General features: G+C 39.0%; 1 protein-coding gene across 3 annotated transcripts in view; it reads left to right on the forward strand.

Annotated features, from left to right (window-relative positions):
- Positions 1-2554: 2554 nt before the first annotated feature.
- LOC129740529 (band 4.1-like protein 5) overlaps positions 2555-15000 on the forward strand; it is a 33457-nt gene continuing 21011 nt past the window's right edge. For all 3 annotated transcript variants that reach the window (XR_008736271.1, XM_055732231.1, XM_055732232.1), the window contains exon 1: positions 2555-2600. Coding sequence is in view for 2 of the 3 variants with exons in the window: in XM_055732231.1 (XP_055588206.1) it covers positions 2592-2600 (9 nt within the window). In the remaining variant the exon portion in view is untranslated. The remainder of the gene's footprint in view (positions 2601-15000) is intronic.

Consider the following 15000-nt stretch of genomic DNA (forward strand, 5'->3'; position numbering starts at 1 on the left):
TCAGAATGGTCACTCAAGTATCAAATTAATATTGGATAGAAACTTCGTGGTGAGAATCGAACACGCTACTAGAAAACCACGATTAGATGGTGTTCTAACTGAAACTAAAACTTGAAGTGGTGATATGATTTTGTAGCGTAGCTGCAGGGTCACCCGCCTAACAAGACAGCCAAACAGCCTGGAAGAAAGCACCTCAACGCACTTTTTGTGACTTACCAAATCCCGTTTTGAGCACTTTTGTGCCTTTTATGTGTCTTAAGTCGCGTACAACGTACATATAAATCACTTTTGCAACTTTCAGTTCAATGGGTACATATTGTTCACTCATGGGAATTGAGTAAGCATTATTTTAAAGAACCTGCAATATAAATAATATATAATGTTAAATAACATTTCAAGATGAATTTCACCTGATGATTAAATACAAGTTTTTTTATGATCAAAAATTATCAAACATAATTTTATATTTCATAAATTAACCCCTGTGTTTAAGTTTTAATTTTTGAAAGTAATCTAAATTGATTCTGAATTTATGGGTTTCAATATATATTTTTTTCTATTATTTAATCATAATTGAACTTGAGTGATGAGTTTTGAATATAAAAAATCCATCTTATTTTAGTTCGAACTGTCAAACCAAGATTCTATTCCAATGATGACCCAAACTAAAAATCAAGAACAATTAACTGGGTACTTACTAAAAATTTTCCGCAAGTATGCGGGCTGGGCATATCTGGACTATTCTATGTTTAAGTCTTGAATAAAAAGGGCATTTTTTTTCAAAATATGCACCATCATCCGGTCTATTTGCAAATTCGGAATACTTTCATTAAAATCAAGAAGAAAAACACTTGAAAAATTGTTTTTTTTAAATTGAAACAAATAAGCTGATTCAGAATCCTATTTTAGGCTTCCAAAAATTCGTCCTTGTTTATATCGACAACATTTGATTAAACATTTTTTTTTGACGAAAGAAAGTCTGGGCAAAATCTGGGCAATCTGGCAAGCTAAGCCTAACTTTTTTGGAGTCTGTTAGACTTTTTGAAGTCTAACTTTTGGAATTCCATTCTATGGACTAAATTACTAAATTTGGGATGAGATTTCGAGGTTTCGGACTAAGTTCTGAATCGAGATTGTTACACTTGTATTAGTTTAGGTGTCAAATTATGAAGTTTAAGTAAAATAGTTTAAATTTTTTAGTTTATTGAAAAACATTTCTTTCGGCAATTTTGGACCCTCATGGGTGGACCCACCAACCCCCTTTCCTACGGCTATGAATTTGGATAAACATTTTTCGCTTCATAGTGGTTTTATAATTATCGCTTTAAAACTTGCTGTAGTATTGAATTCTTTATCTTATAAGTGTTTTATAACGGCTTTTAGCAGGAATTTATAGCGAAAGATTGCGGAGCGGAAGCTTTGTTCTATATTTACATTTACTGATACGTATAAATTTGAAAGTCGTATGCGATTTTGGTATTTTTTTTTTATTTGAACATCGTACTGCAGCTATCGTCCAAGAAGCCAAGCCAAGAAGAGACTTTGGGGCAGAGCCAATTCAGAGCAAACAGTGAATTACATAAGTCAAATCTGAACCGCGAGATTCTCCATAAGTGCACTCGCTTGCATGCAGCCATACCGATTCATTATTGGCAATGGGATAAAATACGTTGTCGTTGTCTAATGTCTACGTAAGCTGTTGTTGATGGAGGAGGAAGATGGTGCAGGCTGAAATGCGCGGCTGACCGAACCAGGTAAATGGGGGCAAGATCGGTGCACTTTTGCTTGCAGTCCGTAAAAAAATTCCGTTCAACAACACGGCTTGGAGCTCTTGTTCGGGACTTAGATGGAAAGTAGTGCACTATGGCGTCATGTTTGCGCCAATAAATGTCTCGCTGCTAAATTCAATCTGTATGACCTATTGAAAACAGAGTGGGTCTGGGTACATGAAATTCGATCCTTTAGGTATGATTCTAACAAATGGAATGGTGTTAGAGTTGAACTTTCAATCCTCTGAAAATACACCATTTCAAATTTATTTTGTCCGAATTGTAGAATGGGAATGGGTTCTTTTTGAGATGATTGTGCAACTTTTTTTCCGTTAATTGTTCGGTCAAGAGGCTTCTGGCTGGTCTCACGCTGCACAATTTTAATCGCCGCATTAGTTGGTTTGCTGCCACAAATGGTTGTCGTCATACGCAATATGCCACTTTCCGCAAACAAAAACGCGCGCCCGCGCCAAAGCCGACCGTCAACCAATACCGGAGTGACGGCCTCGTGCCTCATTCATCAGATACGTACCGGCTTCTTATTGCCGCGAGTCGAGTGTGACGATGTTCACATTAGTTCGGTTTCGTGGTTCTACCGTTTCGATCTAAAGTGTGCTTCGCTATGCAGTTCAAATGGAGACATAACGGGTGTTCTTTAAAAAATGAGAATCATTTCAATACCTTTTCATATAAAAAAGTAAAGGGCGGTTTTTTGTTCGCCGATAGAATTGCTCTCTGTGGACTCCCTGGAAACCAAGGGCTGAAGAAAGCAAACATTCCCGTACCAAGGTTTCAGTTAAGAAACCCACAGGAAGAAGGAAAATGAAACGAGTGAGACAACTATAGTGACAACATGGTGTATGCTTTGCAAAAAATTATACCAGAGGCAATTTTTCGATATCGTTAATATAATGTTTACGGTTTGGAAATGTCAATCAGGAGGATCTATAGTAAGACAGAAGAAAAATGTTAGAGCAAGTCCAATGGTGTTGGGAAAAAGTGGTAGGAATTTTGACAGCTGTAGCACAGATGGGAATTTTTGTATCGTGAAAAATAGACCAAAAATGTTGGCCGTCCACCGGTGTGATACAAAACGAAGATGTAAAATTGGGGGCAACCAGCGATGCCAAGTGCATTTGCTGTTCAGTATTTTTACTATTTTTTCTTATTTCGAATTGATCGTTTAAAAATTGAAATCAAATTCACTTTATTGAAATAGTAGTGCTAATACCATTCTTAAAACTTTTTCTAAGTTGTTGAGAGAGTTTTGCATTGGATAAGTATACAAGTTTCACTTAACTGAGCATGTCTCATCTATGAAACAACAGCTTTGTTGATTTTGTTTGGTTCCGGCACAATTTTTTTTAATTTTTTTTTGCATAAACGCTTACAAATCTTATAAAAAAGTGCTAATTTTCTGTCGAAACGTAAAAAAAGTGCATTAAAATTTCTATTTGCCTGACCTAGGTTATTATATGGTAATGGTATTGTAACGTTCTTCCAATGCTATGAGTAAAATTCTCGAAATTGTATGGGCAAATAGAGCACAAATGAAAGTGAATCTGGTCTTTGATGGACTCTTCGAATTTAAATTTTACATATAATTTAAATTAAGTGTTTTTGTTTGGTAACTTTTGATACAGACTTATTATTGGTAGGCCGTTTCATTTCTCGTTCCATCTCTGAAAATCCAACCAGGTCCCACCTGTGGAACCGATATTAGAACCGTTCCTGACCGTGTTTCAACAAAGGGGTCAGTGATCCAATCCACCGGAAGCCAAAATGGGGCATTCCGGCAGCACAACCTAAAATTTGGAATATGGGGTTTAATTATAAAACAATTTGCGTTTGATATGATTGACACTCGACGAATTAACAGCGAGAGTTAGCGAGTTTTCTAAAGATAATGGACCATTGAAGGCGGCGTTCAAATTTTGATACCGGACATTCCGACGGAATAACATTTTTCAAATTAAAAAATGAAACTCCTACTCCCGAAAACCGTTCAAACAAACAAAATTTATTTACCTATCTTTCTGGCATCTCTGCGCCTCGAAATGTATGATAGCGATGATAGTCAATTCAATTGGCAAGGGCATGACAAAAATTGGCTGTAGGTTTTAAAGAGTTGATCAACTTCTTTGTAATTCGTATCAATTTAAGTGATAAGAGAATTGTTTACAACAGAAAATATTACTTTATGTTAAAATCCTGAAATTGGTCAATTTCCTTTATTTTCCCCTCAACTAAGGTTTTGAGCATAAGAAAAATGGCAGCACCGAAGCGTTTCATGCACAAATACTGTATTGCAACGCCGACTGTATCACTCGGTTCGGTGTTGCAAAACATCGTGTTTTTCTATCACCCTCGGCCAAAAAGTGTTATACGATACAAATTTTACAGCGCGAAACTGTTCGAATATCAGATTTTCCCAACACCGGTGTTCGGCAAATGTGTTGTGATGTGTTGTAAACCTTCGAAATTTCTATCTCCATCTCAACCAGTGAACTTGCTCTTATGAGATAAAGTGCATAATTTTAAGGATTATTCATGTTGAATTGGTCTTTATTTTCAGCATGACACCAACAGGTGCGTTTGGCAATCAATATGTTACTCTATTTTGATGCACTTTTGGGGTAAAGTGTTAAATTTCGGGAACCACACGGATGTTCTGGTACCAAAATTTTGGTACGGTGCGTTTTCTAGCGATTTGACAGCGGTTTCAGTCCTCTGCTGGAAACGGATCACTTGCTTCTTTTCGCTGGGGTGCTGTTAGTTTGTCCAAAGATGGCGTCAACGAAACAAGAGCGCCGGGAGCGCTCTGGCGGTGTTTCATAATTTTCCGGGAATCGTCAGGATGCCAGGGATGCCAGGATCCGGTAAGCGGTGTTCACGAGAACGTCCCAAAAGTTATATACTTGGAATTTTTATCGTGTCTTTTATGCCTTTCCGAAGCCGTGAAAAGCTCTCGCAGAGCTCTCGTTGTTTCGACGCCATCTTTGATCAAACTGACAGCACCCAAGCAAACGAGCGACGCGAGTCTAGAGAGCAATTCGGTCAATGAAATTAAATTTGAAACAGTAATTTAGATTTCGGGTTTCGGACGCACCCCCTACGCACGAGCGAGAACTGTATTCCCATTTTTTAGTGAACACCCGTTATATATTTCTTGTAGCCATATCCTCCATATCTGTTCATGGCAATGCCAACTGCTCCTATAACTACAATTTTTCCCATACGTAAATACAAATGTCTGCATACGTGCCGGGGCCTTTTTGGAATGATATGATCGCGTTGAACTACTTGCGATTCGGTCTGTGACCAATACCGATTGGTAAAGCGCAGTTCTAGCGTAACTCTACCATCATCAGAGGTTTGTTTTTGTCAGTTTTTTTAACTGCTCATTACAAAGTTTACAAATAGTTAAGTTGTTTACCTTCCCGATCCAATCGTCGGAATTTAAAACAACTGGCAAATCGATGTTTGTCATAGCAAAAATGTCTCTGTGAACACTTCAAGCTTATGACAAGATTTATTTATCCAATCATTATTTTGTACCTGAAATGAAGTTATCTGAAAAAAAAGTTTTATTTGTATTTTTTTTTTTGTTTCGATTATAGTCGTTTTACCATCTTTATGGCATTCGCGACTTTATCAACGTTGCAGTTGGCGGATCGTTATTGAAAAACTATCCGGTACAACTGTGTTCGATGTTTACTCTTGGGCTCGAACTCACGGACATCGGCTCAGGAGACAACAGACTTGCCAACTGAGCTATATCACAAGCCCATTTTTATTTGTATGAAATGCTTCTACTATACCATTTTTTCATTTGCTTGATCAGTTTCCAAGTCATTCCGAAAAAAAAAATTAGAGAGTTCAATGATAAATATTAAATAATCTAGTAGGCACGCAAATCGCTTCTATGCCAAATTCGTTAGTTAAACAATGTATATGTGCACTCCCCTCCTTTCATATCTCCCTTCTGAAGAGAAGGGAGGAGCCTCAAATAAGCATTTCTTGTTTCCATATACTCCCCCATTTCAAATTTGACCCCATTTGTGCTCGACTCTCTCCCCACTAGGGTTGTCAACTGTTTTTCGAAAAAGTCTGGAATATTAAAAAAAATGTCTGGAAATGTCTGGACAGCTAAGTTTTGAAGGTTGTGACCTTTTTTTTTAAGTTGCCAGATCTCGATGTTTTAGATAACCACTAAGCGTATGTTTCTGTCACTATTAGTGTCGCGTACTCTGTCTGACTCTCAATTTAACATACATCTTCGAAGCAATTGACATTATTAAAAGGTTTCAAACACTTCTGAAATCATAATTCATGAATTTAACTCATTTCCTGCCATGTTACACCATGACCAATTATAATTTTCAGAGATTCTTAGAACAATGTATGCCCTAAACCAAAAGTCTGGAATTATCTGGAAGATATGTCAAAAGTCTGGAAGTCTGGAAGTCTGGAAACTTGGGAAAATGTCTGGCGAAAGAACAAAAAGTCCAAATTTGGAAGGTTGACATCACTGCTCCCCACGGAAAAATTGTGTGGCTATTTCAAAAACGTTGTCATGCTAATTTTACCATTTCTGTGTTTTAGTACTTTCAACCACGGCAAAGTATTGCAATAATTTAGAAGGTGCGCATGATATTAACACGCAACATTATAAACACGCAAAACACATCAAATATATACTTGTTGTGTTCAAATATGAGCGCGTGGAGACAAATGGCGCCAACACCAATTTGTTGCACTTAGTACAAGCTTCAACGTGATTTATTAGTTTTTAAAATCCACTTGCACGTTTTTGCAATGAACGCTCGTGAAGTTAAGTGAAAATATAACTAAAAGTTACAATAATTTGGCTAGGAAACGTGTGATTTGGATGGCCCAACAAATTTTTAGAACATTTTGTTGACGTTAATCCTCATCTAACTATAGTTAAGTTTAAAAAACTAACTTTTAAATAACTTTAAAAATAAAACCTCTATAACTCTGCTCTGAAAAAAGATAGAATTTTGGTACTTTCAACAAAGTTGCATATTTTTACATACTCTACAACTTTGTAGTATAACGTTAAATTGTATCTATTGAAATAAAAAAAAAAGTTAGAATTTTCTTTTTTTTTATAGTGGACTTTGACTAACTTTTGATACTTTCAAGTTATGAAGCATATTTGAAGGAGCAAATATTCTGAAGACACTTAAGAGATTAGAAGAAAGGCAGAGGCGCTAGGGAAAAAGGTCCACTTTTAGCCCTTTCGGACCACAGTGAGGTTTAGGGAAAGTTCTCAAGCAACCATAGAGTCTTTTTCCGTGTCTACATACCCTCCCATGCCAAATTTATTTAAAATATGGTTTTAATTGCTTGAAAAGTTTTGATAACTTTGCGATAAAACCTCCTCCATAACCACATCTGTACTTTATGGAATCTCTCCTTAAAAAAATAGAAACATTTTTCGTACTCGACTACTTTTTCTTTCAAATTTGGTTCCAATTGTTGGATAATTGCTCATTTTTTCCTCTCTTATCCCACTGGATTGAGCAAAGGGTTTTATATAATAACCTCATAATCATTTCTGGTACCCTTATACTCTCCCATGTAAAACTAGGTTAAATTTGTTAGCTTTCGAATTTATCAAAACAAACGTATGGCACCTCTCTTCTCTTTCCTATCCTATCCCGTGAGAGGTACCGAACATCTTAGAAATATTTCTTGCATTTAAAAAAACTCTTTCCAATTTGTTATCATCTGCTAGATTAGCACCCGAGTGATTAAAAAAAAAGTATGGGTTCTTCTCTTCCCCCTTCGTATCGAATCAGTGCAAGGAAAAAGAAGCCTTAAGCGATCATAGAAAAAACTCTACTCAAATAACCTCTGCTATTTAATTTAAATAATACGTTCTCGAGTGATCCAAAAATATTGTATGAAAACCTCCCTTCTCCATCTCCTCTTCTCGTTGGAGAGAGTCTCCCAACATAAAAATACATTTCTCGGACTCTAATATACTTTTATAATAAATTTGATTTTTTGGTCGATTAATTCTTGAGTAATGCAGTCTGTATGGAAGATCCCCTTTCCCCTTCTTATCCACCCAGTAAAGTGGAAGGACAGATGGGTCTCAAACATCGTAGAAACTTGACTCGTAGCCTTAAACATCCTATGTGAAATTTTTATTCATTTGCATGATAAGCTATCGAATAATGCAATAAATTGTATGGAAGACCCCCTTTCCCCCTTTGAATCTCCCCATTCGAAGAGGGTGGAGTCCCAAATAATCATAGAAACATTTATCGTACCCAAATAACCACCCATGCCAAATTTTGTTCCATATGCTTGATTAGTTCTCGAATTTTGCAAATAATTGTATGGGAGGCCCCATCCCCTTTTCTAACTCCACACTGGAAGGAGGAAGGAGTCTCAAACCAGCTTTAAATATGTTTCCTACCCATATACCCTCGCATACCAAATTTGGTTCCGTTTGCTTAATTAGTTCTCGAATTGTATGGGAGCCTCCTCCACGTTTACCATTTCTCCATCGGAAGGAGAGAAGGGTAACATCATAGAAACATTCTTCGTACCGAAATACACTCCCATGCCAAATTTGGTTCCATTTGCAGGATCAGTTCTCGAGTTATGAAGACTTGTTACTTTTATTTGAGAGACCCCCTTTCCCCTTCCAGTTAGAGGAAGGGGTCCGACACTATTACAGGAACCTTCCCCGGCCTCAGAAACCTCCAACTGCCAAGTTTCCCGTTAATCGGTTCAGTTGTTGTAACGTCTCGATTTTCTTCGGAAGTCGTAGCTGAACAAGACGACAAAACTCTCAAAAACCAACAGCCACTGATTCTAATCAGGACTGAATCCCACTTCGTGCTAAAGGAAAGTGAAAATTTTATTAGCAAAATTGCGTAACTCAACTTAACAGCACTTAAGCGCCAACAACTAAAAAAGTTGATGTGCTGAAGTCTCTTAAAACCCGGACTTTCTTCCCAGGGGTGGGCTTCCAAAGAAAACTAACCAAAATGGTGTTGGCGAAATGAGGAAAGTTTGTGTAGGTTCACGAACTTAGTCGCCGCACAATATCCGTAGCTCTCCGCAGCATAAAATGACCAAACACAATGCTTAAAAAGAGGTTCACAAAGGTAACTAAAAGGCAAACTTACCGATAAAATCGTCCTTGCACCTGCACACAAGCTACCGCCAGAGAACTTCCCGGGCTGGGTTTGGATGCCAAAACGTATAGGCCGTTAACTTCCGAGATCGTCGTTGGCTCGATTCACAACTTGCGCGGCTCGTACTACTACGGCGAATTTACGGGGGAAAATACTTGAAGGCAGTAGGTGTTATAACCGCCTTACTAAAATTTATCTAATCTGCTGCTTGCTCCAAAAAAACCGACCGAATCACTCCAAGAACAAAATGCTGAGACCTCCAGGTTTTCTTTTTGGTCTCCAAGAAAACTCCATTTTCCATCCTCCCATAGAAAAGCCACCTTTGGTAGCTTATGGTGACTGTCAGAATAACGATAAGTTATTCTGCTGTCCTTATGGGTGGAATTTCCATTTTACCGAAATTTCACCTTTCAGCACACAAAGATCCACTCCCAATAAGACTGACATGATACATGTTCAAATTATGCATTGGAGATACTACGGATATTACCACTTTGCCTACTACGGGCCGTTACACTACCCCCTCATTCAAGATAAAAACCAGGTTTTTATAATGTATGCGCCTTGTCACTTTCTGAAAAAAATCGTTGGAAAACCACACCTGAGACAGAAAACCAAGTACTAAGAAGCGCTATACAGTTCTATTAAAAAAAAAAACCTTCCCTCGTGCAAGAAGCAACCCGCGGGTACCAAATCCGCAATTAAATCGGGTTGTGATTTCTAAGAGGGTTGTTTCATGCCCCGTTCCGAATAGCAATCGGCTGAAACAAAAGGCCCCCAAACCCATGATGCAACTTGGGGTCATATTTGATCATCGCCCGAAGGCTACAACTCAATTTCACTTCAGAAGCTACTGACCGTCAGCGTTGAAAAACTCAGGTCTCCAGCAAGATGCGCAAGGATTCAGAGACTAAGTTTAAATTGTTATCAAGAAAATAAAGTTGATGAAGTTGGTATTTAAATGCCTTAAACTAATCTTAGTATTACTTTTTACTTAGATTTAACCTGCACCATTTCTAAAATTAAATAATTAAATCTTATTCATAATAAATTCTGACGTTTACCCTGCACCGGAACGAAATAAAAAAACTGCTACGCTGGTGCTGAAAATAATTCTAGAAGATTCAATCACGCTTCATATGTTCTGTACTATAAACTCCAATTCGTTGGCTGTCCTGATCTTTGAGTTTGTATGAGCTGGAACCTAATTTTTTAAGGACCACACACTTTATAAAGGAAGGACCTAACTTGGCAGAATAACCTTTTGCAGCATCCGACAACGCAAAATTTTTACGCCATACTGTTTCACCTTCCGCGTACGTTAGGGGTCTGGCTCGAAGATCGTATCTAGTCTTGTTAGTATTGTAAGCTTTGGCAATATTAACTTTAACTATTTCCCTTATTTCTTTTAATTTCTCCAGTGGTTTTATGGGATCCGTGCAATCGGTCGACCTGTTTAAAGAGTTTTCTGTTCTCATTTCATAACCGAAATTTAAATAGTATGGGGTGAATTTAGTAGATTCATGGATAGAGGTATTAATGGCACAAATAATTTCCTGTAAATATTTATCCCATTCTCTTTGGTCGGACTTCAGTAGACTTCTGATAGAAGCTCCTATGATTTGATTCGTACGCTCTGTTGGATTTGACTGTGGATGATAAAATGAGTTTTTCCAGTGCTTGATGTTGTGGTCCGCTAGAAGATTGAGGAAGCTCTGTGAAATGAATTGTTTACCATTATCTGTGATCGTAATTTCCGGGATACCGAACTTAAACAATATCTCTTCGCGGAAAAAAGATACTACATTCCCGGCGGTGGCTGCGCGGTAAGGTTTAGCAATTACCCATTTCGTGAACCAATCGGTGGCTACGAGTAAGACGGCATTACCTGTTTTTGAACGCGGAAAATGTGTGACGTAATCTAGCGAGATTACCTGAAACGGATAATCAGATGGTTTTTGCGCGCCCATGGGAGCCACTTCATTCCTATTCGTAGGCTTAGAACTTTTACAGCTATCACACTTCCTAACATAACTCTTTACATCGCGTGACAGCCCAGGCCAATAATAATGTTGCCACAAACGTTGAGCTGTTTTACGAATTCCGAGGTGACACCCTGTAGTCGTATCGTGGAACTGATGTAGAAGGGAGGATCTATTAGTTACCGGCACTACTATTTTCCAAGCGAGACTGACGTCCGGAGTCTTGAGAGGCTCGTAACGTTGTAAATGACCATCAATAACTCGATATTGGGGATAGTCATTCGGAGCACCTTGAACCTTTTTAAACAGTTCATCATACCATTGATCGTTTTTGTCAAGATCGATAACACTCACACCCAGTTCATCCTCGGCATTAATTGGTTGGTCTGGTATTCGCGACAAAGCATCTGGAACAACATTAAGAGAACCTTTTCGGTACTGGATATCAAAATCGTAAGCAGCCAACCGTAGGGCCCAACGCGCCAGCCTACCATAGGGATCTTTGAGATTTTTAAGGCATGTTAAGGCTTTATGATCCGTGCAAACCGTAAAATGGGAACCCTCCACATAGTGTCGAAAGTGCTCTATCGCTTTGATGACCGCTAAACACTCCTTTTCGGAAGCACTGTAATTTTTTTGAGCTCCGGTCAGCTTTTTACTCATGAAAGCTACAGCTCGTTCCTGATCACCAATTCCCTGACAAAGAACCGCACCTATAGCAAACCCACTAGCGTCGCATTCTATGCGGAATGGCTTCTTGTAATCCGGAATTGACAAGACTGCGGACGTTATCAAGGCAGACTTCAAAAGTGAAAAAGCGTGTTCCGTTTCAGGGGTCCAAGTGAATTTATGAGCCTTTTTGATAAGGTTAGTCAGCGGTGTGCATATAGTGGCATATTGTGGAATAAAGCGACGGTAATACCCTGTCATACCCAAAAACCGCCTGACTTCGGTTGTAGAACGCGGGGTCGGATAGTTTACAACTGTAGAAACCTTATCTGGGTCTGTGTGAACACCTTCTTCGTCCAGAACATAGCCGAGATATTTAACAGAGGGAGCGCAAAAGGCGGATTTTTCTTTGTTCACTGTTATACCCGAATTTTTAAGTCTATTTCCAACCTCAACAAGCATTCTTATGTGTTCATCAAAAGTTTCTGTTGCAAACAAAATATCATCCAAAAAGGTCCAAACTTTTGGCTGTAGGTCATGACCTAAGATTTTCGAAACCGCGCGGCTCATACACGCAGGGGCATTGGTCAATCCAAAGGCCATAACCTTAAATTGAAATAAACCTCTACCAGGGATTGTAAAAGCAGTCTTAGAACGATCTGATTCTTTGAGTGGTATCTGCCAGAAACTATCGCTCAGATCGATAGTAGTAAGGTATTTGGTACCTTCGATCTTACTGAAAATATCTTCAATGTACGGCAAGGGGAACGCGTCTTTTCTAGTAATTTCGTTAAGTTTCCGGGAATCAAGGCATAGGCGGACTTTACCATTTTTCTTTGGAACACAAACAATAGGGTTATTCCAGGCACTAGTAGATGCTTCAACCACTCCTAAGCCTAACATCCTATCCAACTCTTGATGCATCAACTTTAAACGATGGTGCGAAACAGGATAATATCTTTGTTTAATAGGCTTGGCTTCTCCAGTGTCTATCTCATGTTCAATAACGGACGTTTTTCCCAATTTTCCTTCAACCGTAAAGGGAAAAAGATCGATGGTCTGCTTCAAAATTTCTTGTTGTGTAATTGACAACACCTTTGGTTTATTTTTGTTGGGAAAAGGTTCTTCAATTGAAAGCGTATCGCAAAAACATGGCTTGATACCAAAGGCATTCCAAAAGTTTATACCCAATATAAGAGGCTTTGCTATAGACGGAACTAAGTGGACCGGGAGGACTCTTACGACACCATCCACCTCGAATGGAACATTTAAGTACGAACAAGAACGATGTTTGGTACCGTCCGCTGTTGCAACGACGAGGTTCGATGGAAATTCCTGAAGTTCAAGTTGTTTCAATCGCCAGTCTTCTTGTGACCCAGCAACAGTCACGCTTGCCCCCGAATCAAGCAACCCGTAGAACGACTTGCCGAAAACTTTGACGGATAAATAAGGGCGTTCATCTCCGTCCATTCCCACCGAAATAGTGCAAACCTTAGAATCTGGCAACCCACTTGCGAATTCCGGGACTGAACTACATGAATCATCACTAGATACTTCCGAATTAGAATCTGTTTTTTTCGCTGTCTGAGTTTAAAACATATTTTTCTGAAAGCTTCGAGGAACCACTAAAAGAATGATCATAGTTTTTGTAGCTGGTAGAAGGAAGAGGAGATTTTGAGCAGTAGTAGTGAGGAGTAGGCTCACAAGCGAAACTACAGGCATCCTCAGTTACTGCAATTTCGCTTGCTCGTTTCCCGGATCAGGTCGATGTTGGTCCTTATTAGGACAATTTCTGACGGTAGTGTCTTTTTGACCACACTTGAAACATATGAGACTTTCCCGGGGGAAAGGACACTGCTGAAGGAAGTGCTCATTCGATCCACAATTCCAACAAGTTCGTATTTTCGTTGGCAAATGCGGTTCAGCACATGCAGTGGTAGAGGTGGCTTTATCAACTTTGTTCGATTTTGGCTTAACATGTTTTAAATATTCCAGCTCACAAGCGTCAACTATGTTACCTGCATCAAGGTTATCATTGATTTGCTCGTCTATGACATTCAACCCTCTCACCCGGCTGGGAGCTGAAAGAGAAGGTTCAAGCAAGCACGAAAATGGCATTCTTCGAACAAACTTTCTCCTATCCATCAAAAACTTGGCGGACTCTATTTTACGGCAAAGATCAACCAACTCTCTAACTGACCTAGGGTCATGAGTAACAACTTTTTCGAAATAAAATTGGTTCAAATTTTTCCGCAAGTAAAACAACTGCTGAGTTTCGCTAAAAGGAACCGAAATCCACCGGAACAAGAGAGACATAGCCGAATTATATGATGCGAAAGACTCATCCTCACCTTGCAACCGAGTATCAATTTCTTGGAGCAATAGCTCATCGTAATGCGGTGGTAAATATTGCTCCCGAAACTTTTTTTGGAAGTCGCGCCATGACTGAAAACCATAATACTTTTCGCGGTACCATCTCAAGGCTGAGCCTTGTAGGAGATGAAAAACAGAAGCCAACATGTCCTGATCAGATACTTTCTCTGCGTTCTGTAAGATCGAAACGGAATCTAGAAAGTCGTTCGCGCTTAACCCCCCATCACCAGAAAAAGTGAGCTTCCATTGATGCACAGGTTTTCCATTCGATCTTATCTGAGATGTTGAAGAATTATTATTAAGCGAAAAATCATTGCTGCGTGAGAGATTGCCTTCTCGATTCAGAAAACTCTCTATATTGTTGATAGAATTACTAAGCTGTTCTAGCTTTTGGGTTAATGAATTAATTTCTTTTCGATTCACTACTTCAATAACTCGTGATTGCCCCACCCCCCTAGTGTAGGTGACATTATCATTGAATTCAGTGTCATCAACCGAAGGTTCGTGAGTTTGTTGGATAAATGGTTTGTCATACGTCGTTGAATTGGCGTAAAATCTAGCCTTCCTAATTGCCCCAGTATTTCGCACGGGAGTTCTGAGGACTGATTCATAGGGCGGTAGTTCATCACCTCCCCCAACATCAACATCCTCGTGAAGTTTGTTCATAATTTGTTGCACACGCTTCTCTAAGTCAACTACCGTTTTATCCAATTTCGCGTCCTCTACTGTAGCCGCAACACTATCATCGAGAGCACTCGCCCCGAATTCCTCAGGGAAGCTTTGCTCCAAATCTTCTGCTAGGCAGCGTATTTGGATAGAAATTATTTCCCTATCCCGAACGATTAACTCATCATGAGACACAATTCGAGATGCTCGCTGCTCCAGATGGTAAAGCTGGGAAACGAAAGGTTTTACTTTGTGAAAATCTTTAGCAACAAGAGCTTCATCTAAGGAAGGTATCAATTCTTCGACATAATTTTGTAGGATGCAGATTTCTTTCTCAAAGTTCATGCCATTTTCTGCTTT

This window comes from Uranotaenia lowii, chromosome 1, assembly GCF_029784155.1.
Source record: "Uranotaenia lowii strain MFRU-FL chromosome 1, ASM2978415v1, whole genome shotgun sequence".
In the NCBI taxonomy this organism is placed as follows: domain Eukaryota; kingdom Metazoa; phylum Arthropoda; class Insecta; order Diptera; family Culicidae; genus Uranotaenia; species Uranotaenia lowii.